We start from the raw sequence: 25,619 nt of genomic DNA, 5'->3' as shown, positions 1-25,619 counted from the left end.
TGCTGATTGGTGTTGGTTCTTATCTTTGGTCTTCTACTTTTCAGTATGTGATAGTGGCAAAGAAGGTGTCTTGGTTTTCTTTGATACTGGTCTGTGTGGACCTGGAGACTCCTATTTTGTTCATTTAAAGTAATTCTCACTGTTTCATGAACAACAGACAATCTTTTGTTTTTTTCTTAAGAAGGCAGCAACCTAATTAATGCAGAGGAAGTCTTTCATTGCTGTTATCTCAATGTCAAATACATAGTATAAAAAAAGCTATCCTCCATCAGAAGCCACATGCTGCCTCATTAAAAGCAAAAAGAGGAAACATTTTATTTACTTTGGAAAAAAAACCCAAAAAACTCCACATCAAAATAGAAATGGGGGAAGGGAGGAGAGGCTGCAGCTGTTGCAGTCAAAGTTTCAACTTCAGAGCTCTTTTTTAATGCTTGTCAAATTTGACAAGTTCATGTAGCTTCTGGTTTGTGGAGGTGTGCATATATTTACATATATTTACTGGTTTTGTTTCATGTCAGCAGGCAATTCTTGTTTAATAAATCAAGTGATGTTATATATAGTTAGAAAGAGATGGTGGTCAAAAGCTGACATCCTGTGTTCGTTTTTTAATAATGAGGCTTCCACTTGAGCATGGTCTTCCGTTGTTTGGTTTCCAGTGCATCCACTTCATCATGATTAATAAAATGCTTTGGTTAATTTGAGTGGCAGTGTCACTTAATGGGCAATTGGATAAGTCAAATTATCAGGGACACCGAAGCTAAGGGCCAAGCAATCTGTATAGCATTTATATTGCATTGATGCCAAACCTTTAGCCAGAGTTGGAATCAAAAAAAATGGAAGGAAAATTTACTTCTCTTAATTATATATTTTTGGCCAGTTAAATATCCCAAATCATTTTCTCATTTTCATCAATTACGTTCACTTGTTCTGTTCTCCAATATAAAATTTAGAAGGCAATTCACATAATTGAACTGATCCAAAAAGAAACTATTGAATGGTTGTTGTTCAGCAGTATTTGAAACTCCCAAAATGCAGAAGGATTTGCCTGGTGATTTTCCCTGCTGGTCTGTAATTTGTACAGATTCACCCGCCCCACAGCTCAGTCTGCAGTATGGTTTTGGTCCCAGCTTACTAAATCAGCTCCACTAATTTAGAGCCCACAGGAGTGTATGCGTTTTTAGGCCTATCAGTTGCCCAAGCTAAATATTCCCATTCTCTCTTTTCTTCTCTTTCTTCCTTTTCCAATCTGATCATTTAACGTGTTTTCAAAAATCTCACAAGTCATTTCTATCTGCTGGCTCACTGCCTGTTGGAAGAGTTATTTGGGGTGAAACAGTTGCACAAAACAGAGACAACCACTTTCAGAAGGTAACTTCTGGAGGGAAGGTTTCTAAGACCCGGGTTCTCTTCYTTCTAAAACTGGTGAACATCCTGGGGTCATCCCTCTAACACTGATGAAGTGACGGAGCTTAATGACTGAGGTGTGTTAAACTTGTCTGGCTCTGCATCTACATATCTGCCTCCCTGACTGGGCCTGGCCCTAGACCCAAAGTCAGGCCCGTTCCCTGTTTTTGCCTTCTGTCCGTCGATGGGTCATCTAGAGCAGTATTTTGTTGGTGTCTGTGTGTGTTTTTCCTGTGGTAACTTTACACTGTGACCTGCACTGATGCTGTAAATACTTGCACGCATGTTTGAGTATGAAAATACTCATCTGATTGGAGCTGTTATCTGAATAACATGGTTCTTATCCACATGGGCAAAAGTGGAAGAAAATTACTTGAATTCCTTGGGACCAGAAATTGCAGAAATGTGAGGAATGGCCCCAAGTACCAGGAGAGGCTGGGAGTCGATCTGCTGGAAAGCAGCTTTGCTGTGAAGGGTCTAGGGGTGCTGGTGGACAAGCTGACCTTAAGTCAGCAGKGTTGTCCTGTAGCCAAGAAGGTCAGTGGTATCCTGGGGGCAAAGTGTTGCCGCAGGTTGAGGGAGCTGATCCTCCCCCTCTATGCAGCCCTGGCGAGGCCACATCTGGAGTGCTGTGTCCAGAGGTGGCTCGTTGGAGGACAGATGGAGTTGAGGGCAAGTGTTTAGAAGTTCATCTTAACTTATTCTGCTTCTTTGAACTTAGCTGTTTGTGTGCTGTGGTTTTGAGTGGCTCTGTGAACTATATCTACTGTTTTAACTTCCAACTGAGTGTTTTTCCTGTGCATCAACACTCTGTGTTGGTTTACACCACCAGGGTTAGGGTTACCTGTATCTGCTGCTTCTGAGCTGAGCCTCAGTCCAGCAGGTAAACACAGGCTGGAGTGGGTGTCACTGGTGTCACTTTGAGTGAGCACAGCGAGACCCATGCTTCAGAAGAGACTCAAATGCCTTGCCATAGTCTTGGATATAAAGTGCAAATTAGGATATTTTCTATCATTATTATATCGTCACGTTAATAATGATTAGAGAAAGAACAAACACGACTTTCTTTTAAAAAGATTAATAAGGACTTGGTGGAGGGAACCTCTGCATGCTGCTTTCTTGACACACACAACATGCTGTGATGCATAATATTTCTAAAAATGGGAGAAGCGCTGAGATGTTCGGATTGATGTTTCGGTGCCTGTCTGATTTCAGTGTCTGCCTGAAATATAGGGTTCAATAATCCTATTATGTGTGTCTGGCACTCTCCTCCTTCTTTAGCAATGAGGCTCCTATAACTGCTGTAGTGAGGCAGAACAGCCGAAGCCTAATTCTGTGGTGTCTCATCCTGTCATTCAGCAAAGTTATGTCCTCATCAGATGCACTCTATTGTTTTCTTTCCTGCTGTGTGGTATTGATTTTTCTAACCTTTCTTAATGTTAAATTTGCTTGGCTTTTTAACTTTCTTACCAMAGGTTAACACTATTAAGTTGAGCAGGTCTCTATAAAACTGCAAGCATTATTGCCCATCTTGCACTGATTACAGTGTCCTTTGATCTAATCCTGGTTGCACTGGTAAGTTCTGGGACGAAGATTTTCCTGTCATTTGTGAATAATATAGCAAAGGTTGGGAAGAACTGCAGTTGAGTTGCTGCCCAAATCTGTGTGAAACAGTGGTTTAAAATGCTACATCTGATATGTTGGGAGCAAGAGAATTGTCAAAAACCTCCTAGTGCCGACAAACATGGACCACACAGGCATTCCAGCAAGGTCATGGGAAGAGCTGAGGGCTGCTGCCTGTTATCTCCCCCGGTATGTTCTGCCCAGCCAGTTTCCTCAGGATCACAGCAAGAAGGAACAGAGCTGGTAGTGGCTGTTAATGCCAGAACTGTTCATCACAGAGAGCAARTCGGGTATCGCAGTTTAATTTGAAGGGTTTGGTGGCTTGAACAGTGATAACCTGTCAGGGTTTTCCAGTACGGTCTACAGGGGGGACTTGCRTGAAGTGTCAAAACTGCAGACGGTGAGTGAGCAGTTTCAGGTCCTGCTGTTAAGCTGGGTGACATTTGTGCTGCTGCTCTCACAGTGTCATCGCGCTACCGGTGYCACGGGCAGGTCTCCCGCAGCCTGTCTTTGCAGCAGCGCAGCCCAGCTGTCTTCCGGAGCYGCCGCTTGTCCCCTACAAGGCCCTCCAGCCACCCTGTTGAAGCTTCTCTCCTCACTAGTGCCTCGCAGCTGCTTGGTGGTGTTTCTTTCTCATCCAGGAACATCTTGAGAAGCTAGACAAGGGCTAACCTCAAGCAAAATGTTGCTAGCAGTAGCAAGGGTGAAATAAAAGCTGTTGCGGATCCTCACTCAGGAACCCTCAGAGAGTTGCATAGGTGCAGTCTTCCTGGGTGGGATGCAGAATTGCAGACTGCCTGTGGTTGCCAAAAGCAGGCTAGCCAAGGAGGCGAGCGGGCTTGTTAGTGATTGCAGGACAGCATATTTCAAAAGTACTGAGGGGAGGTTTAAATCTATTATTTATAAATCGGTACCTATAAACCACTGACTTTGCCAGCACTGTGGAGCCAAGAAATGATCCTGGCACAAGATAAAAGACTGCCCTCTTTTTACTGTTAATTTAAGATCTAGTAACTCAGGTTACTGTCTTATCTCCCATGCTCAGCAGTAGCTGTCCTTGCCATTGATTTAGTCTTCATCTGCCATGTGTTCAAAGGCGGCTTGTGAAAGTCTGGGCAGGTTCTGTTTATCTGTAGTTCCTCAAAGCTTGGTCCCTTTTGCCACTGTTATTGACTATTCTGAGGCTACGTGAGAGCACCYCGCTCCTAGTGTTGGAGGCATCTTTCCATTTAGAGTAGGCCTGGATTAGCGATTTTCCTTCAGTAGTTTTGAGTCCTTCTGTCACAGAAACATATTTTGGTTTGTTCCTATGTGTGTGCTGGCTGAGCAGGGCAGCATTTTGGTGATAATGTATGTCTTCCAATTGCACACCCATTATCTTGTTGCTTGTACTCCATTAAATGCTCTCCACGTCCACCTGGGAAATGGTGTCTTCTGTATCTTTGTTCTTGTCGCTGAGGTAGAGGCAGCCKGACTGTTGGAGGAATTTTTGATTTAACACAGTAATGTAGCTTACACACATATGCACACATGAAAAACTCTGTACTCTTTTTTTTTTGGTATCAGTTGTTACTGTGCATTGCAGGAAGATAAAATATGTCAGATAAAGACAAAGCTATGAAGCTCTTAAGGGTACCTTGAAGTGGGAAAAAGGGGAACCTCTAAATCCAGCTTGTGTGGTTCTTATTATAATTTATGGTGCTGCATGGGTATTTTTTATCCTCAAAACCTCTTTGAATGGTGACTTTAGGTGGTAGATGTACTTCTCTTTTGCTTACTCAGCACTTTATCAGAGGTTCGGGAATTGCTTTAGCTCTGAATTAAGAAGTCTAAATGGGTTTTCTCCACTTCAGCAAGCTCTAATTCATATTGCTGCACTGCAAGAAGGTTGTTGTTATATCACTGCAAATTAATTAGCTCAACTTTACTAATTTCAGGAGGCTGGACATCTTTACATCATGCTTCAATACGTAGAGCAAAAATGTAATAACCTGCAGAACCAAAGAAGACGGGTAGTCATTTTCCTACAACAGAAGTTACTTACCACTCATCATGTAAGAATTTGTCAGTCTAGCAGAGCATCATAAAACATCCAAAGCAACAAATGTACTTTTTGGGTTTGGGAGATCTACTCCTGTGCCTGTGTAACAGCTATTTCTTAGGAGTTTGTTCAGCTAGGACTTAAGTTCTTTAGGTTCTCTAAGGATAATAGTCTTTTATTAGTTCTGCATCTGCATGTGAAGAATTTAGAAATTGTTAACTGAATTCTTAACTGTTAATAACCAAAGTTCTTGAAATTGGAAGATAACAAATATTTTTCTTTCTGTTTTCTTGCTTCTTCACTAGGGGTGTGAGTTCATAGAGACGATGGATCAGGACTTCACCGACTTCACCAAGTGCCTTCAGATACTTCAGAAAAAGATAGAAAAGAGCAATCTCCAGGTAAAAGCACCTATCACTGCCTTGCTAGTGATTACGCTTCTTTTTGGTAAACTTAGGCTTATGTTTTAAGTTTACACTAAAATAGAACATTTTCTGTGGCCTTGCTGTTCTGAGGTTTTGCCACCTTTACAGTACACCTTATAAACACTGTTGCTTCTGCTGGAAGGAATTGCCCACTCTGCCAATGAACACACATTGGCTTTCTTAGAAGGCAGCTTGTATTGATTTCTGTTAGTGAACTAGCCAAAGTGCTGCAGAGCACTTGTGGCTGCTGCTCAAAGYAAGAGTCCCACTTTGGCATGTAAATATGTTGTCAAGTCTTGCCATACTGAGCCTTGATGTTCATGTCTCCTTCTCCTCTCCCAAAGGTGAGATGGGAGGGGAGGGATCTTGGCCTGCCAATATTACATGTGATGAGCCAACTCCTGCAAAAGGTTCACCTGGAATCAAAGGGAACCTTTGCAGAGCAAGCAGTGGACTAGACTTCAAAGAAGCCATATGGAGTTTTCAGCTGTTCAGTTATTTAGAAAGGCAGAAAAGGAAACCTTCCCTGTTTGATGCTTTGTTTTTGGGCAACTACTTGCTTAGCCTCTGAGAGATGTGAAGTTGAAGTTTATTGGGCAAGGGAATTTTTGACATAAAGAAGCAGTAGCAGATATGGTCTTGGCATTGCTGCCATTCTTCCTTGTAGAGTGTCTCCTTCCTAAGGGATGAACCCTCTCTGTGGAGGGCTGAGTCTCTCTTTACCGGTGGGTGAAAGGAATTGAGAAGAAGCATTTGTTGCATCCCCTTTACAACAGTGAGGACAAAAGCCTTGCAAGAGAACAAAGACAGAAACACAAGATCTAAGAAGAAGGATAAACCTCATCCTTTCCCATGTTCACTCTATCAGGATAAGAAAATCGACTAACTTCCTGGTGACTTCCTGACTTGCTCTCCAACAAGGCATTGAGAGTTGGAAATGCCTTTGTCCACTCCTCTGATCAAGGAGACACAGAATTAACCAGTTTCTTCTTAAGCACTTTGGTAACCAGTTTTTGCTTAAGCTCTTTGAGAATGTCTTGACCTTCGATAGGTGGTGCATGCCCATAGGAAACTTGAAAATGCTGTCCTATAGTTCCATTCTCACTTGTTTCCCCACACTGCATCCTCCACATATACAGCTTTTTGTCAGTTCTCTAATTTTTCCTTATTAGTATGGACAAGATGGGAAGGTTTCTCCGCATCACTGTATATTCGTATCACAGCCACTGTTTGGCTGTGAGCCACAAGCTCCTTATCTGGTAGTTTAGGGTGGAAGAGGGCTGCCTTTTCCCTTTCTGCAGTTTTTTATCACGGGAGCACACATGGCTTTCTTGCTACCTAGGACAGGAGTGTTAATGATTGCTGTTGGAACAGATGAGATTTGTTTTGACTATGAGAAGCAAGGTGTTTCCCCTCTTAAAAGAGTTAAAAGAGAGAGACTAACAGAAGAATTTCCTAGCTTCATTTTATTGTCAGATCCTTTTGCGATAGAGGGAATTATTTTTTAAGATATCAAGAGATATCTTAAGAAACAAGAGATTTTTGCAATGCATAATTAAAATGAGACCACTGGGAACCTGACATCTACAGATATGTTTCAGGAAGGAGCAACGTGTTTGTAAGTTTTTGAATTTTTTGAATCTCTTCTAGGTAAAGCTACATGTTAGTTTGGGTAAAGGATATTGCACTGTAAATTCTGATGATCATAAATTCAATTGGAATTGCAGTCATTGCGTACAAGTCATGCCAGTGCATAAAAGCTGTTTTTCTGCCACATGGCCCTTCCTCATCTACCCCTTCTGACAGGAGACATCAGAAGCTGGAGCAGAATGTTCAATTAGACAAATTCTTCAACTAGCCAAAGTRCTGCAGAGCAGTTGTGGCTGATGCTTAAAGCAAGAGTCTCACTTTGGCATGTAAATATGTTGTCAAGTCTTGGCATACTGAGCCTTGATGTTCATCAACAAGGTCAATTGTTGTGACAGAGCCCCCTTTTAGGGATGGTGAAGAGTTCTATTGTTTCACTGGAACAGGCTGCCTGGAGAGGTTGTGGAGTCTCCTTCTCTGGAGATCTTCCCAACCCACCTGRATGCCGCCCTRTGCCCCGTGCTCTGGGTGTCCCTGCTGCAGCAGAGGGATTGGACTGGATGATCTYTAGAGGTACCTTCCAACCTTAAGGATATTGTGATTCTGTGACTGTATAAAGTATTTGTTTTGGTTCAGAAGCACTAAATAAATTCATTAGAAGGAGGTATGTCCCAGTGTTACTTACTTTGTTGTCTGGTCACTTGATAGCACAGAGATTTTGAGCATTTATCACGTTACRCTGGCCTTAATTTATGGATGAAACCACTTGGCTTTTCTGAAACTCCAGCCACTTTAAATAYCAAAATCTGCATTGTCTAATTTTAGGCATACCTTTTGAAAGCAGTTTGGCATAGAAGAAATCAAGTGATATGTAAACAGACTGTTGAAGCCACTTCAGAGGAGGGAAGAAAGCTGCCATTTGATTCTGTGGTCACCTGGGAAGTACATGCAGTGCAGGAGAAAGGAAGCTACAGGGGCTGAACGCCTCAAGTGACGAGAGAAGGATTTCTTCATCGGCATTGCTGTTTCTGTCCTAAAGTACAAACTGGCATGTTGCTATGTGGATTTTTTTTTCTTCAGAACAAATATCATTAAAACTTTTATTATACTTGAGACTATTAACTAGATGGAAGATGTCTTCCTAGTTTCAGGAAAAAAAAAAATCCATGTCTTTAAGTTTCATTTTACTCTCTTTCTGTCTGGTTTATCCAGGGCACTAGTCAAAGAGGAATATGTTGAAGAGACACTGCAAATCTATTTTTCCATGATTTACAGCTGATGTTGCTAAACAAGGGAAATATTCCTTTAGTATCTCAAATATATTTTGATTTTATGGCCACGCTCGGTTTTTTGCTGTTCTTGGTAGCAGTACGTTAAGCTAGGAAATTAATTAGACTCAGTATATACTCCCATTCTGTAATCTGGTGACATAGTTTGTCTGGATGAAGTTCAAATTGGAGGAGCCCAAGTATTTGAAAGAGGTGTTCCTCGATTGGCTAGGGAATAAATTATTCCTTATCTGCTGCACCAGCAGATCAACTTTGGCTCTTATCTGTCAGTCACCTCAGTGGAAGTTCTGTGCAACGGAGATGTTGAGCTCGCTTGAAAGCATGGGGCGATATTTTGTTCCAAAGGAATTAAATTTATGCAATCCTCTCTTCCATGCCTCTGCGTCTCCCTCCTCCTYCTTTTCCTTCTTGCTCAGCCAAAGAGTTTTTGAACAAATAAGTTTTGAAGAGAGGAATAGAATCTTGAAAGATAATTAAATCCCACAGATTTCTGGGATGCAGTCATATGGGTGGAAGGAAAGGTGAGGCAGAAGTTTGGTGTCCCCCACTGAAGAGAAGGCTTTAAAGTCAGTTTATGTTCTGCTAGYTTGGGCAGAGGCCTTAGAAATGCCTCTAGCACAGGGAAAGGTGTTAGAATTGACGGTCAACTATGGGAGAGAATTTGAGAGAAAGGATGTCTTGTTAGTTCTGGAACTACTTGTTTGGTAACGGTAATTTTATCTTCTAGAAAAAAAAAAATAGGTTCACAATTGCTTTTCCCTTAAGTCTTAAAGAAAAAATCTTATTCCGTATGTTCRTTGTTTTCTGATTTACGTCGCTTACTGCAGTATTACGTTTTGCTTGCGTAACYAAGTCATATGGAAAGCAGGATGTGGGTCAGTTTTGATTTCAGAGCCTCCTTATTACAGATATTTATAATTGCATTCTGCAGCGAATGTTAGAATAAGCAATACTTGTTAGTTTTGCAATCTAGACTCAGTCCTACTTTTCTCTCCTCACAGCCACAATTCATTTGTAAATTGAATTGCATTGGGTAGGTGAAGCAGTGAGGTGCCCCTCACTGCGTATGTGCAAACTCATAGATTTTCTGGCCGTACACCGCCTTGGTTCCTTGCACAACTTTTTTGTGTGTTATAGCTCTGCCTTCATTACTGGCATGTGTTTCATTTGCATTGTTTATGATCTATTGAACACTTAGTGCATATTTTGTTTTACTGCTTTAATCACTATTTTATCTCTGGTGCAGTTATTTGAGTGCTTCCTTCAATACAAGACCTTCAAGTAACCTTTTTACAGTAATTTCTCTCCAAATCTGCTTTCTGGTCATAATTTTCTCTCATCTAACACAAGTTATTTCAAGAAATGCATTCAAACTTGAAGAATGATAGACTWATAATATTGCTCATTTGGAGATCAACATATCTTGCACTAAAAGAGAAGATTATCTCCCTGTTGCAGGTCAGAAAACACAAGTGCCCTGCCCAGTCTCCCAGCATGCAAGTAGTGCCCCTGGGAAGGGTCTTTCAACTTCCCCATCCTGTTCAAACGTTCCTTCTGTGATACTGGTCTCACTCACAGGCATCTCTAACCTGTTAGAAGTGCAGGTCTGGTGATGAGCCGCACAACTTCAAGGAGAATCTTCCTAGCATGATAGTGGATTTAAGCCCTTATCTTGATCTCAGAGGTGCAAACTCTGCTTTCTTTAACTGTTTCTTCTCAAACACTGTTCAGTCTTGAAACTAAGCTCTGSAACTTTTCATTTAACTTCGTTCTCTTTTCCACTTAAAAAAGTTACAGCGGCTCATTTGCTTATATGGGCTGCAAATATGAAAGAAAAAGAAAAGAAAGATTTTATTGAAACTTACAGGCCTTCCTGTGGGTTAATATTAGTAGGTTTAGCTTGATAAAAATAACAGCATTAGGTTCAATAAGGACAAGTGCAGGGTCCTGCACCTGGGGAGGAATAACCCCAGGCATCAGTACAGATTAGGGGTCGACCTGCTGGAAAGCASCTCCACGGAGAGGGACCTGGGAGTCCTGGTTGACACCAAGTTAACCATGAGTGAGCAGTGTGCCCTCGTGGCCAAGAAGGCCAATGGGATCCTGGCCTGCATCAGGAGGAGTGTTGCCAGCAGGTCAAGGGAGGGGATCCTGCCCCTCTCCTCAGCTCTGGTGAGGCCGCACCTGGAGTACTGTGTGCAGTTCTGGGCTCCCCAGTATAAGAGGGACGTGGAGCTTCTCGAGAGGGTCCAGAGAAGGGCAACTAAGATGATTAAGGGAATGGAACATCTCTCGTATGAAGAGAGGCTGAGTGAGCTGGGCCTGTTTTCTCTGGAGAAGAGAMGGCTCAGAGGGGATATGATTAATATGTATATGTTCAGGAAGGGAGAATGCAGGGAGGAAGGGGACAGGCTGTTCTCACTGGTGGCCAGCGATAGGACGAGGGRTAATGGCCACAAGCTGAAGCATAAGAAGTTCCGTCTCCAGGTGAGGAGCAACTTCTTTACTGTKAGGGTGACAGAGCAGTGGAACAGGCTGCCCAGGGRGGTTGTGGAGTCTCCTACTCTGGAGGTCTTCAAAACCCGCCTGGATGCCACCCTGTGCCACATGCTGTAGGTGTGCCTGCTTGAGCAGGAAGGTTGGACTAGATGATCTGTAGAGGTCCCTTCCAACCTTAAATATTCTGTGAATCTGTGAATCTGTGAATATGAAAAGGTGAAGAAATCCAAATCAACTCTTTGTGGAAGTCCTCTGCCATAAAGTGATATTATATTAACATTTCCATTTTAAAATATATTTTAAGAGATGGAGTCTATCAACAATCTTAGATACTTCCTCTTTTAAGTGAATGCAACCTTTYTCTCCCATGTTGAATTTTTAAAGAAGGTGTAAAATTAATCCGCTCTCATTTCCACTAAGAGAGACTTAACAGAACGTTAGTCAAGTAGCGTATTTGAGGTGTTAAGAAGAAGATAGAGAAGCGCTGCTGCTGCTGTACCAACTTCAGCCACGCAAAGCACATTTCAAAAAGCACATTCAACACTCTCCGCTTTTCTTGATTTAAAAAAAAAAAAAGAAAAGAAAAAGAAAAGAAAAAGAGAGAGAATCCTGAAGGGAAACAACAGACCACAATAAGTAGCTCTAATGATTTGGGAGATCAGAATTTTTCACAGAATCACAGAATAGACAAGGTAGGAAAGGATCTGGAGATGATCTCTGGCCATCAAGGATGGTTCTCCTAAAGCTTTCCCTATGTGCTTAGACACTCTGTCTGTTCTTCCTGAGTCACCTGTCCCTGCTTCCACCTTCCTTTTTATTTCTGAGTAGAGTCAGGAGCGCCCTGTTCATCCMTGCAGGCCTCTCGCTCCCTTTGCTGAATTTTCTGCTTTTTGAGCGTGGAGGAGATGATCCTTGAATATCAGCTGGCTCTCTTGGAGCCCTTTTCCCTTCCTGAGATTCCATGCCTACCCCATGACATTGTTTTAAGCAGATGAGCCTTCCTGGTTCTTCATGAAGAGGAGTGAGCCTGTTCCAGAGTTGTCCCACAACTTTGAAAGTCCATAACTGTTTTACAAAGAACAGTTTTACAAAGTTTTACAAAGAACTGTTTTACAAAGGCCCTGTACAGAGGGCCCGATTCTTTAAAAAAAAAAAAAAAAAAAAAAAAAGTACCTGGTTCTGTTTTGCCTAACTTTGATTTTATCTGTCAGTTGAGGGTATTTTTGATAATATGACTTTTTTGTAACAGTTTGTATGTCAGATACTGACTGAATTGAAGTTTTTCTGATTGGAAATTTCATGCAGAAATGTTAATTGGTTTTCATTTCTGAATACCTTAGGGCACCTAAACCAGAAGTGGGAATGGTTGTTAAAGGAAAGCCAAAGAAGGGGGATATTTGCTATTAGCAGGCTTTGGAAGCTGGGTGGGAATCAGCTACCGAAAATGAGGGGAGATAAAGTTTAGAGCTGTCATGGATCTGAATTGTGAAACTTTTCATTGGACACTGAAGTTTTAACTATATCTCAAAGCTCCGTTTAGGAAAAGGGGAAAGAATAACTGATTGAGATTTTGTGGCGCTGTGTCTAATATACTTTACTGCTGCTCATAGTAGGATTTTTCTTCTTAATGTCTCACTGGAGAAGAGGAAGTGCAGATGAGAAGTATTGTAGAACTGCAATTTACGTAATGAAAAGGTTACTGTCAAGTGCTAGCTCAAAAGATTTTCTTAAGTTAATGGTAGTAATCCTCTTAATAAGCTTTTCATGCCTGAAACAACTGATCTAAAGTATTTTCTTTATAATTCCCTTTTTTAAAATGTACATTTCCCAATAACTGCCAGCAGGAATAAATCTTCCTTGTAGGGTATACAGACACAACCTTCAGTGCTGATTATTTTGACTTGAAGATTCAAGTCCACCTTCAAAGAGGGCAGCATATAAACCATCCTTCCTACTGTGRCATTACTGTAAGACTTCCCATTTTAGAAGTATGTTAAGATACATTTCTATGAGGATCCTCTAAAGAGGATCAGAACTTAGCAGTTCCTGGGGAGAAACACCCTAATCTCACTTGAAAGGAGCATTCGGTCTACTTGGGCCACACCAGCTGTAAACATCAAGACGTTCTCAGTATCTTAGGAATCTCTGTTAGAAAAAAATCCTTTTCAAATAGGTGTCTGCAAGAAAATCGCTCCATGCACTTTGAAATTTTATCATGTAATCCTTGCATAGCTTATTGGTGCTTGTAGTTGGTCTATGAAGATAAAAAGAAAGGCAGAGGAAGTAAGGTTGAGATTTTTCTAGAGACCTTTTCTTATAATAAAACAAGTTCTATTTGGACAGTTAGCAGATTGAGAAATCAAAGGATACCCTCATTATYGAGACCATTAAGACTTCTAATAGGGAAGGTTTCAAGTAGCTACCGTTTTGTTGTTTTAGTCAGGGAGTAAATAAATTTGAAGCAGAAAACCTGAGGTTACTAGAGGTGGCTCATCATTGTTCCTATTCTAACCACCAGTTTTGTCCTATTTATAACGATTTTTGATTGGAGCAGTACTTTCTTCTCCACTAAATATTTAAATCAGTCAAGGCCCTTCTGCCTTGCAGTAGCACAGCTAATTTAGCTTCCCTGAAAATAGCTATTGCTGATGCAACTCTCCCCATGCTGGGTTGAGCTACATTCATATGTCTTTATTCTCAAACAGGTTTGCACTTGTGTTGACAGAGTCATGGAGACAGATCCTGTGGCAGGAAATCTTGGAACAGACATGGGTTTGGCAATCAGAAATTTCTGGGCAGGCTGAAGACCAAGACTCAGTTTGTGTTCATAAATTATCTGAGATGATGTTTTTCTGCTTGTGACATGAATGCTGTGGTGCTACAMACTGTCCTATTTGATAATTAAGAGTATTTTTATAAAATCCTGCTCAGTTAATGGGATGTAATTTTATCTTTCTAATTAAGCATATTAAAAAAGATTGTGCTAGCACAGCAGATTTTAACTTCAGATTGTAATAGCCAATACATCTTTTGTACCTAAAATGTGATTTTTTTAATTCTTGGATTGGGATGCTTATCAAGAGTGAATGATGATTTTGTGGCTATCAAGGAGTTGGTTTTAAAAATACCTTTAGTCGTTTTCCACATCCTTTATTGTAGAAGAACTGACTACAGAGAAAACACCAGCATGGCCTTCATAAACAGTAGTGATCTGGCCCTTCGCTCAGCAAGTGAATGAGCGAATTAGCTCTTTTCCATGGCCCTTTTTCATGGCCCCCTTTATTTTAATGCTTAAAGRAACTTCTTAAGTCTGATTAGTGCATATAAGAACATTTGTTTACAGGATTTGTTTTTGTTTCTTGTCATGAATATTTTGGGAGTACTTATAATTTTTTACTTAAGAGTATTGAAAAGGGGAAAATAGTGGTTGCAAAAGCAAGTTTGTTACATCGATGATGTCRTGTAGAAATGCTTGTACTCGAGCATCGCTGGCTTCTGCAGTCTTTTGCCTTAGCCATGTTCAGGAGTGGGGAGGTCTTAAGGAAATTTCACAGATGTGAAAATGAGGTAGCCTGGTAGGCCTAGTGATGCCCTTTTCTTATTCCCACTGTGAGGGAGGCAGTGGCAGGAGCCCTTTCTCAGTGAGACAGGGATCGATGAATGTTCGTGGCAGAAACTTGAGATTTCTTGCAGTTCTGCTCTTCATGCTATTCTTTTTTTAAACAACTACCACTTAGTTTAGCTTTACCAGTGCTTGGAGGACACTCAGGGGATGGTCTCGCCAACTTTAACTTCAAGAACCTATTGAGCTACTGTTTAAACAACTGAACCACAAAACAGTGAAAAATTAAAGATCAGTAWTTCTTCGAATTCAATATAAACACAAAATGTTTAAAGCCTCACAAGTGCCTCCAGTTTAAGGAAATCACGATATATTTCTCCTTAGTGCATGCATTATATGATYTAAAGGGCAATGTGGAAAACTAAAATGGATTCTGTAATGGATGTATGCTGACATTATTCACGTTACATTTGGCTTACCTGCTAGAAACACTGAATATATCCTGAAARGGAAACATTGACATCCACAGTACTAACCTACCTCCTTCCCTATTAGCTCATCTCCAGGCTCTTAGAAACAAGAATATAAATTATGGGCTTCTTTCTGCAAATCTTTACACCTGTCAGAAAGCAGTACTGCCCAAGTGCTCAATGAAATCATTTGCAGGAGGAACCATTTGCAGGATGGKGCCTGAGAGACAAGGGAAGAATTTTGTCTTTAGTTTCAGGTCTTGGATCTGCCCCTTGAGTCTAATAGGACAGGCTCTTATCCCCTTGTTCATCATGAAGATTAATGGGCAGACCGGTTGCAAATATTACTGCTCAGTTGGGACTTATCAGGAGATCTTTAGACCTGTGTGAACCCAAGTTTAAACTTTTTAAATAGCAGAGCTAATGTCTTTTCATCACTAGCCACAAATGCCTCTTTCTCCATTATCTCCCCTGCAATGTTGCTGTAAGAGAGCAAGAATGCTGTATAGCACAGCATTATTTATGGTGCCTCGTATACAAACCTCATTGCTAAAGGTTAAAGTATGCAAGGAGAGAGCCAGCGCCTAGCCAGCCGGAGCCGTTAACTCTGACTCAAGTGAAGTAGGAAAAGTGTCAATGTTCAGTGGAAATTGTGATTTTTGCTTCTTTATCTGTATGTTTTACAGGGGTGGGGTTTTTTTTTCTGTTTTAACTATTTAAAAAATATTTTTCCTTTAGAGATTTGGCATATGTATAGTATTACATAGTGGAAATAAAAATAGGCAGAAACTGAATTAAAAATATATATATATATATATGCTTTCAAAAGCTCCATTGAAAGGCTCCTCCTTCTCTAGTGTTTAAGCGGGCTTCTCTAGTGTTCCATTTGGCTTTCTTTATTCATACAGGCATAGGTGTGACTATATCCAGAGGGACCTGGGCAGTGTGTCCCTGTGGCCAAGAGGGCCAATGGTGTCCTGGGGAGCATTAGGAAGTGTTGCCAGTGGCTTGAGGGATGTGATAGTTSCCCCTCTTCAGCCCAGGTGAGGCCACTTCTGGAGTGCTGTGTCCTCTTGTGGGCTCCCCAGTTCAAGAGGGACATAGAGCTACTGGAGCGAGCCCAGTGTAGGGCTACGAAGGTGATGAAGGCCTGCAGCAACTCTGGGTATGAGAAAAGTCTGAGAGATATGAGTGTGTTTAGCCTAAAAAAGGGAAGACTGGGACCTTGAGAARGGGTGTCAAGAAGATGGGGCCAGGCTGTTTTCACTTGCCCCCAGYGACAGGACAAGAGGCAAAAGCCACAAATTGAAATACAGGAAATTCTGCCTGTAAAGGAGGAAAAGCCTCCTTACTGTGAGGGTGACAGGCACTGGAACAGGTTGCGCGGAGARTTTGTGGAGTCTCCACCRTTGGCCATATCCAATAGACATTTGGATGTGATCCTGTGCAATGTGTTCTTGGTGACCCTGCTTGAGTGGGGGATTGGGCTAGATGATCTCTGGAGATCCCTTCCAACCTCAGCTCTTCTGTGATTTGGTGATAATGGATGAGCTGAGAAATGAGGGTTGTTGGCTGGAATAAGTAGAGATAGTAAAMGAAGGTCTGTTTTCCAACAGACTCTCAAACGTAAGAGATTTTTTCAGGGCTTTTGAAGGTGCTTAGAGGCCTGTGTTCTGCTGAGCTGTCCTGAGGTAAGTACTGCTTCTTGTAGGCACAAGTTAAGGCATGGCTGCGACCCTAAGGTCCTGAATAGCTGGACAGGAGCCGCGGTCCACACAGGGGTGAAGAGCATCCCTGTGCGATGCTCTCCTCGGTGCAGGTCTGGCTTAAGGGTCAGCAGCCAAGAGCGGTGGCACTTGGTGACTCTGCACGGGGTGGGCAACTGGCTTTTCTTCTTCTTTAATGATACACRCTTCCATTTAGCTATGAGTTATTGGGCATGGGTTAAACTTTAACATGTCTAGTACTGGGAACACCAACAGGGAGAGCTTTCAACAAGGAGTCAAGAATGACTTAGATCCTTTGTTGGTCATTGCTGTTTCAGTTGATTTAATAATAATAATAATAATAATAAAAAAGAAAGTGAATCTGCAGGCCTATGGTGTGGTCTCTGCTTGCTCTATGTACCTTCATTGTACAACAAGATGGGTAGCTGTGAAAAACTTAGTTCATGGTTGTGTTATGTCAGATCATTTATTTTTATTTGTGTTTGATCCTTTTTTTTCTCCCTTCTAGACTTTACAGGATCTTCTTTCTTTCGATTAGAGCATCAAACTATCTTTAGATTACAGCATCAAGCTACCAGACCGTGGAATTTCATTATTTAGTTCAGGCCTCAGCGCAGAATGAGGCCGGGTCTGTGAAAGTTAAATGGAAGCTTTTTTGCTCATCTCTGTTAAATTCCCAGTAGCCGTGTTTTGCTTTGTTGGATTTGCTGTGTTTGGTTGCCCTGCAACTCTTTTTTAATTCTTTTCCTTTTTTTTTTCTCATTATTTAGACCTTTAATATGCATCAAATTKGATTAATCTGTTAATCTGAAGTGTATTTTATGCAAGAAAGTTTATTTAGCTTTGCATTTCTCATTTCTGGAACAAAAGATGATTTTTGGCTTGATACCTACTCAGCTGAGAACTTTGTAAAACTTGCCTTTGATTTGTGCTCTGGGTTTCCCTTAAAATATGAAAGCCAGGATTAAGTGGCTTTCATATTAATGTGGCATTTAATGTTCACAAAGAACAGATTGTCTCGAAAAATCTAAGATCACTTTTCTTCTTCCTTGGATTCATTGATGGRAGATTTTTAGTAGTTTATTTCTCCTTTTTTTTTTTTTTCTTTTTTTCACTCCTAGATGAAGTGTATTTTAAGAGGTTACAAGCACAGCATAACGAATATAGCTCTTTTGTGGAATATGACTGGATAGGGGATCTTTAAAGAGATTTTCTAAACTATTTCAGCATCATCTTTTGCGGGCCACTTGCATTGCAACTACGACAAATTCAGGGCTTGCTTTCTTAGGGACTGCAGTTCGGAATGATGAGTTTTCCTTTTCCAGGGCAGTGATGTCACACTACAAGCACTGTCACTTACAGTGGCTTAGCTGTGGAGCGGTGGCTTGCGAAGTCGCAAGGGCTTGATACCTGTGACCCTGTCTGCATAAGATGGAGAAACCAAACACTGAAAATAAGTCATTTTTATGGAGATCTAAACAACCCAAGAGTAGAAATAAAGCWAAAACTTAGTAATATTGAAATCTGTGACTGTATAAAGACTACCTTTCCCTTTTCCATCTTCATATCATATGCGTTCCTTGTTTTAAGCAAATCAGTGCAATGTCTTCTATCATTAGCAGAAGGAATGAAGCTCTCCTTTTGAAATCAAAAGCCTTACCCATGGAGAAATTGTTCTGATGTTCAGTGTAAGAAAATGAACATAAGCAAGAAATGCTTTGTGAAGGCAGCTGGCATGGCTTGGAAAAATGTAGTACGAGGATTAATGGGATCGGTAAGGTGACCACCTCATTGCTGGGAAGCTTTCAGGGAGGGAGGGAGACGGGCAGGATTGAAGCCTTCACCGAGAGCTCCACTTGCAGGGAGACTCRGACATGGGGAGCGAGGAGCGGCTCCCTGCTCGGGTGAGCGGTGCCCAGTTCGGGTGCTGGTGTGCGGCTGTGCGTGCCCTTCCAACAGGSAACGAGTGGCACGGCTTGGCTGGAAACACTGAGCCGGAAAGACAACGTAATCGACTGAAGCTCATCGTGTTGTGCCCTATATTCACTGTTGCTTGGGGGGGCTTCATTAAATTTACATTGTGATTTTGTTGTGTGAGTGGTGTAAAAGATATCCTGCGCTGTGAGCAGCACAAGAGCACTAACAGAGCAATGGGAGAGTGAGCTGGAATCTGCCCCAGCACATTCATTCTCTGGGATGTGGTTAGATGTGTTTTAGGGTCTTCAGTACCAAAGTGAAGAGAAATGCAGAAAGAATATACCTGCATTTCAAATCACCCCCGATTTGCAAAATATCCATGGAAAGAAAAGATGCTTTTCTTGTAGATTGATCACAATTGATAGTGTCATGAAGCAGTAATAAATGTAGCGTGCACAGCACCACTGCGTTGTTTGGTTCTCAGCATATAGCATACTTCCAAGTGTATAGGTGCTGCTAGAATATAGTTATATTTTCAACATCACCTTGCTCCAATATGTCAAATTAAAGTAATAGGCTTTGTGGCATGAGAAGTGARGCAGCATGGTGAAGGGTGAAGAGATGGCAGTGAAGTGAGGAGGCAAGAAGAAGCAACTGCTTTTGAATTGTTCAAATACAATATCCAACCTGTAGTTGCATGGAAATATCCTTGGTGTTAGTGGATGGTGTCCATAGTCACCAAAGAAGGATCATGCAGGGCCCCAGAGCTGCTCAGCATCCTGATTCCTGTTGCCTTCCTTTCTGCTCTATTGGAGATCAGATTTTGCAGTTAATGCCAGTGCCAGCAGTTGCTGTCAGTAAATATCATCTTTCATGAACCCACTCTCTGTGACTTGGACACATTTGCCTGAAACTTGTCTGACTGAACCAGCTCACGTGGATGAAGGTCTCCTGGGGAGAGGACTTCTTACCAGGGATCAAGAATGTAGTTTTAAGAAGAACAGGCATCCTTTGCTGTCACTGTGAGCATTGGTTGGGCTGTGCTTTAGAGGTCATGATGATGTTTGCATTACAAAACTAGATATTACGCTCTTTTTTACCTAACTCATGCAGTTCTCTGCTTTCTGTGTCCTTTTACCCTTCCGCTTAAGTACATATTATTCAATTATGTAGCTGAAGTCTTTTCTGTATTTAGCCCATCCATACCAGAAAGAGGTRTATTGGCTGGACCAGCTTATACAAAAGCCAGGGGAAAGGAAGGAGGAGAAAGATTAACAAGGCTGTAAATAGTTTAAAGCAAACTAAGCATTTCGGTAGTGGCCATGAGAGAGGAAGCAGAGGTATAAGCAGCTTCATTCCGGCCTGCTGGTGGCAGCCCACCTTCCCCTTGGCTACGGCAAGGTCTAGGATAGAGGAAGAAATGGGAGGAATGCCTCTGAACTGCCAGCGGTGTCTGTCTTTATCCTTCCTTGGTCCTCTTAACTGCCCTGTTGTTCCGTAGAAATTCATAAAACCCCTTTCCAGAGTTASTAATGCCTGAGTGTGTCATTAAAAGATGACTGAAGCCCAGTCATAGATCCTTRTCTTGTTCTAAATTAAAGCCTGAGAGCCTCTAAAATTGCTGTGCAGTGTGTTTAAGTCAGCTTATAGATAGTCCAGGAGAATACGAGCCCCTCTACGCTATGCTTGCAATGATCTAAGCTATTCTTTATGGTTATTTAGTGGTTTATATCTCTTTTTTTCCTTTTTTTTTTTTTTTTTTTTTTTTTTTTTTTTTTTTTTTTTTTTTCCTCCTGTAAGTTAATAGCACAGAGTGAAAAGGATTTGTGTGAGGGGGCTGGTGACAGGACGTTTAGTGAAGCATGGATGTTTCAGTGTTAGTCAAATGCTACCTGCTGGGCTGATTAGCAGCAACTGAGCATAGTTCTGCAGTCAGTGTTAAAAAGGAAATTGGACTCGAAAAATGAATGTCCTGTACTGTCTGAAACGTGCGAATCTATAAATGTCCTGAGTGTTGTTATTTACTTTCCCTTTGTCTTATGGGCTAGAATGGCTAAGGATCATGTTTATGCTTTTGTTGCRCATTGGCACATCCATTTTCTTGAGAATTTGGAAGAGTGAAAGAAGCAACAATTGCAGGGAAGGAGGGGTTTAGTTGTTGTTGTTGTTTTGAGAGGGGCTCAGCACAGAAGTGGCAGCTTGAGGACGCAACGGCTTTTTGTAGCACCAAGCTCTTGGTGTGTGTTAAATGAGAACAGAGTGTGTAGCGAGGCCAGCGGCTGTGTCGGGCTGCGTCGGTGCTGCAGCCTGTGCCCGCGTGTCGCTGCTGCCAGGGCTCTGCTCCGCGCTCGCCCTTCCCGTACTGCGGCTGGTTGCGTTTGCACACATGTGCTTGCACTTTGCACTTTCCAACAGCCACCTGAACACAGAGTAGTGGTTACGTTTCCTTACCAGATATTGTTATTAGCCTTCTGCTAACACCGCTGCTAGCAGTCCTGCTAACTCATGAATGCCTTTTCAGCAGGCTTACTTTATGCGACAGTGGTTCTCTTTTCTTTCATTTCTGTGCACCCTTCTGCAAAAACACTGAAATAGTCTGGAACAAGAAATAGCATTTCTGGGTTACTTCTGTCATGCATTACGGTATTATTTGCTTAAAATTTTCTTCAACTTGCCATACTCTGCAGTAGCACAAAAAGATGCAGCCAGTGAACTCCCCTGGTTCAGAGAGGTCCTGTACTGTGTGGTGAGAGGTACGTGTGTGCTAGTAACAGAGCAGATCTTGCCTGACATACTGGCAGGTTGACAAGAAAGAGAAGCTGCATTCAGAAAACTGTTGCAGCATTTTAAATACACGCTAGCTGGAGCTCCACAATTCCTTCATTCTTAAAATTTAAATTAAAACCAGAACAAGTTCACGTAAGGTAAAAAATGCATCCTGTAGTTGCTCAGCTTTTGGAGGAGTGAATTGGCTAGCCTTAGGCTTAGGCCTAATGGGATGGGTTTAAGCTGTACTCCCCTTGCTTACAAGAAAAGCATCATACAGTGGATTGCTGATCCCTTGCAAAACCCCCTTGATTTCTCTGTGGCTACAAGTGAATACAGCAAACTGTTCTCACAGCCTCCGTTAGGGTGAGAGGGTATTTTTGCCAGTAGTTGACTTGTAATGAAGAAGAGCAGTGTTGCTAGAGGTTTTTTTTTCATTTTATTTTTTTAGTAATATTATTTCAGAGAACTGATACAACTTCGTTGAATCACAGTCACCACCAGTCAAACAAAAGCAACTTCTTTTCTACACTGGAATTGGTATARTGAAAATATGTCACGGCTTACCCGGGGGCAGATGCTTTCTTCCTTTTGCTGTTTTGGTGATTTCTGTCCTTCTTACGGATAGATTTTCCTAACATTACGTACTTTATTGATCATATGTTAGAACTGTGCAATCTGTAATCTACACAGAAAATCTGCTCTCTGCCATAGAAGAACTGATAGRGTTTTTTATTTGGATGTTTGCTGTTAATCTAACATACTATTTTGATCCAGTCTGGCCTCTCTACTGCTTTCCTTGTGGTCATGAGAAAGAAGGTGTGRTTCTTGACCAAATGAAAGAGAGCTTAATTGTCCTGCGTAGTCAGCAGAATCATAAAGTTCTAGCCCTGGCAATAAAAGCAGAAGCTGATGTTATTAATATATCATTTCAGGTACACAGAGYGCCATTAAGTGACTCATGGGTTGAGTAAAACCTCCTGTAATCACAGTAGTAGTAGACTTAAAGCTCTATAAAGCTGGAAACTTCACCAGGTGGCAAATGTCAAYGCAGCTTTGAAGAACTATAGAGCTGCAGTGTGTTGAGGCTCTAGACAGGACTTACCCAGAGGTAGCTTTTTAAGCTGCAGTTACAGAGCACAATTGATGCAGTTACAATAATAATAATAATACATTATAGTCGGTGGCCTTTCATCAGAGGACCTCAAAGCTCTTGGGGGAAAAAAAAAAAAGACTTTTAAATATCCCCTTCCTGCTGATAGGAAATACACGGTGTTCAGATGCTTGAGAAGAGGGGCAGCATCAGTGAGTCAGCAGGACGGGACTCAAGTCGGGAGCCTCCTGGCATTCCTGTCCCTGGCACGGACTCAACCTGGAGTCTCTGACCTTGGAAGCAGCTCATGTCGTTGGGCTGCAGCAGATCCAGCCTGCGAGTGGGATTGCTCCTGCCTGAAACACTGCCCAGAGTGARCGAGAATGGGGTAGAATGGGCCTAATTGGAAATTGGCTTTATTTCTTCCTTTTGTAAATTGGAAATAATGCTAGAARGGTGTTGAAATCTAGGGATGAAAAACACTAAAGAGCAGATATACCACAGYTCATTTCTTGCCCTTAGCTAAGAAGCTTGAATGTCCTATCTAGTCCAGACAGATAGAGAGGTACCTGCAGAGCCTGGCTGGGATTTTAGGCAAAAGGGTCATGTTTTTGGTTAAAGTGCCATGCAGTGACTRGAAGTTTACAGAGCGTTAATATTCACCTCAAGAACCATATAATGGTCTTTATTAGGAGTGCAAGTGAATGTCTGTATATGAGATTGGCTCCTATGAAGTTGGTAGTTTTCTTTTTTCACAAAGTGATTGATTTTCAGGGCCTAAATATCACGCCTGAAGGTTCTCCATTGGGGACTGTTTTTGTTCTGTCTTTTAGATTGATGTAATTGTGGCTTTGGGTGGCCTTGGAGGACGCTTCGACCAGATAATGGCATCAGTGGAAACGCTCTTTCACGCAACAAGAATCACTCCTTTTCCAGTGATCGTTATTCAAGAGTGCTCCCTGATTTACCTGCTTCAGCCTGTAAGTGATGTGAGAAGTTTCTTTGTAATAAAACTGACCTTAAGTCCAGAGCCTGTTGTTCTAGCACCATAAAATGTTCATTTTCTTAATTGTGTTCTGTAGGGTCAAAGCCTAAATATAGAATATATTGCAGAGAAACAGACAGCACGTGATATACTCTGCAGTCCTGCCTTTGAAAAGATCAATTTAATTTGTTCAGAGTAGATTTGTTTCAAAGGAAGGAATTAAGAAGATATGAAAGCTGAAAAGGACAAAATCTGGGATTTCAATTACAAATGAAGAAAGTGTTTAAGCTTTTAAATTGGATAGCAMTAAGTTTAAATTTAGCACAGAGCCCCTTTATATGTGGACACATATGGATGCGTGCAGTCAGAAAAAGAAAACTGTAGGAGAAAGATATGAGGGAAGCCTTGACAAACCTGTCAGGCAGAATTCTTATGTTGGTGAGTGGTGCTGTTCATTATGATGGGAACCCAGCTAGGATCAGCGAGGGGATTCTTTGTAGATATGTTGATTTTGTGGTTTTTCGGGTCTACAGCTCCATTTATTGATTCATAAAATAACACAAGCACAAGATCTTGCAGAGCTTCTGCTTTTAAGATTTAAATTAAAAGCAAATCTAAGCATCAGAGAGTCTTCTCAAACAGTCATACATTTTTTTGTTTGGAAATACCTTTCCCTGATGTCAAGATTTCGAGAYGCTTACCCAGCTTTTCCATTTTATCTTAGCTTCTTTCATTAAAATAAATAACCTTCACTGATAAAATTGACAAACCCTCCGCCACACATGCTCCACAGTAATTTGAGAAAGGCATTAATAAGTTTCTATGAGATTATGGATTGAAACCCACAGGGGCAGATGCTGCATTAACAACTTGGATGCCCTGTGTGTGCAGGAAAGACGGTAGGTGCGGGAGCTCACTGGCCAGTGTGAGAAGGAATGACTGGGAATGTTAGTTACACAGCTAAACATGTAGACAGAGCGGAGAGAGGGAAACCAGGGCTAAAGGAAAACTGTGGTTACAACCTGGACGTGAGGAGTAACTCCCTGGTAGGTAACCTGGGTGGGTAGTACCACTGATCACTCTAATTCTGGGAGACCTTTAAGAACACACGTAACAGTTGAAATAAGATGGAAAAAAAAAACAGTTTCTCTTATAAAATATTCACCTTGACTGGTAGGGCTTTTTATTCTGTTAATTACCCTTTTCCATAAGTGACTTTCAAAATGCCATTCTCAGGGTTGCCTTGGGAAGGTCCTCAATGACCAATTAACCCCTCTGCGTCTTGGGAAAAAATGTCATAGCCTGTGTATTCAAATGGTGTTGGAATTGCTAGTTGTGTGTTTGAGTTTATTGGAGACTTCCTAATGTTCTTCATTGTGCTTTACAAAAAATATTTGATACCTTTTTATTGGTGGGGACAGCTGCCCAGGGTACTATTTCTTTTCCACAGTTTCTGGCTGTCAAGTTGCATTGCCAGTAACTGACTTGTATAACTTGAGGCTTTTTTTTCCTGGTATTCAGAAATAAAGGGCAGATACTGGGGGGCAGGCATTTTACAACAATCTTCAAGCTAACTTTGACACAAAATTGCATTTCATTGTGGATTTAAACTTGTCACCGTCAGCATCTTCAGTCAGCTGTCATGGTCCTTCCAGATAATAATGTTAATCCTTCATAGCTAAGATCAAATGAGTAGTTTCTACATGGGAACAAACAAGGAACCTAAGCTTGGAAGTACTATTTTTTTTTTTCCTCCCATGGAGGTCAGCATGATATTTTCCCTTGTAAACGCTCCCAATGGTGACATTCTCTCTCTTTCCTCCTCTCCCCTTTGTAATTTAAAATCAAGGTAGGAGGGAGGGAAACACAGTGGGAGACAACTGACTTTTTGAAATGCAAGTCTGGAAACTGTGTAACAAATGAAGCAGGGTTTTGAGATTCAAATGCTAATGCAAACGATAAAGTTAAAAGCATCTTGCTTCTCCTATAAAATATAGATCTAAAATGTTTCCCTCTTGGGGAAGAAGAATATGGGTTTTGGGGGATTCTTTGGATAAAATATATGAGCAAAATGTAAGCGTATTTTCATTTCAAAGCAAAATTACACCTCTGTTTACTATAGCAGAGACCGTTCTGTATCAGGTGTACCTAGGCAGAGACTAAGATACTTGGATGGAGCAACGAACCTGGTAATCCCATAGCAGACCTTCTAAGGCTACAAGGGAGAAGAG

At 41.5% G+C, this 25,619-nt stretch overlaps 1 protein-coding gene across 2 annotated transcripts in view; it reads left to right on the top strand.

Moving 5' to 3' along the window:
* Positions 1–25,619, top strand: part of TPK1 (thiamin pyrophosphokinase 1) — a 268,355-nt gene that overhangs the window by 150,926 nt on the left and 91,810 nt on the right. The window contains exons 5-7 of one of the 2 annotated variants that reach the window (XM_026037199.1): positions 4,965–5,081; positions 5,374–5,469; positions 23,237–23,383. In XM_026037199.1, the coding sequence (XP_025892984.1) occupies positions 4,965–5,081; positions 5,374–5,469; positions 23,237–23,383 (360 nt within the window). The remainder of the gene's footprint in view (positions 1–4,964; positions 5,082–5,373; positions 5,470–23,236; positions 23,384–25,619) is intronic. The other variant, XM_026037200.1, reaches the window with a different exon arrangement.

This window comes from Nothoprocta perdicaria, unplaced genomic scaffold (assembly GCF_003342845.1).
Source record: "Nothoprocta perdicaria isolate Ctin4 unplaced genomic scaffold, notPer1 scaffold_192, whole genome shotgun sequence".
Classification (NCBI taxonomy): Eukaryota; Metazoa; Chordata; class Aves; order Tinamiformes; family Tinamidae; genus Nothoprocta; species Nothoprocta perdicaria.
This window is presented reverse-complemented; position numbering and strand designations above follow the sequence as displayed.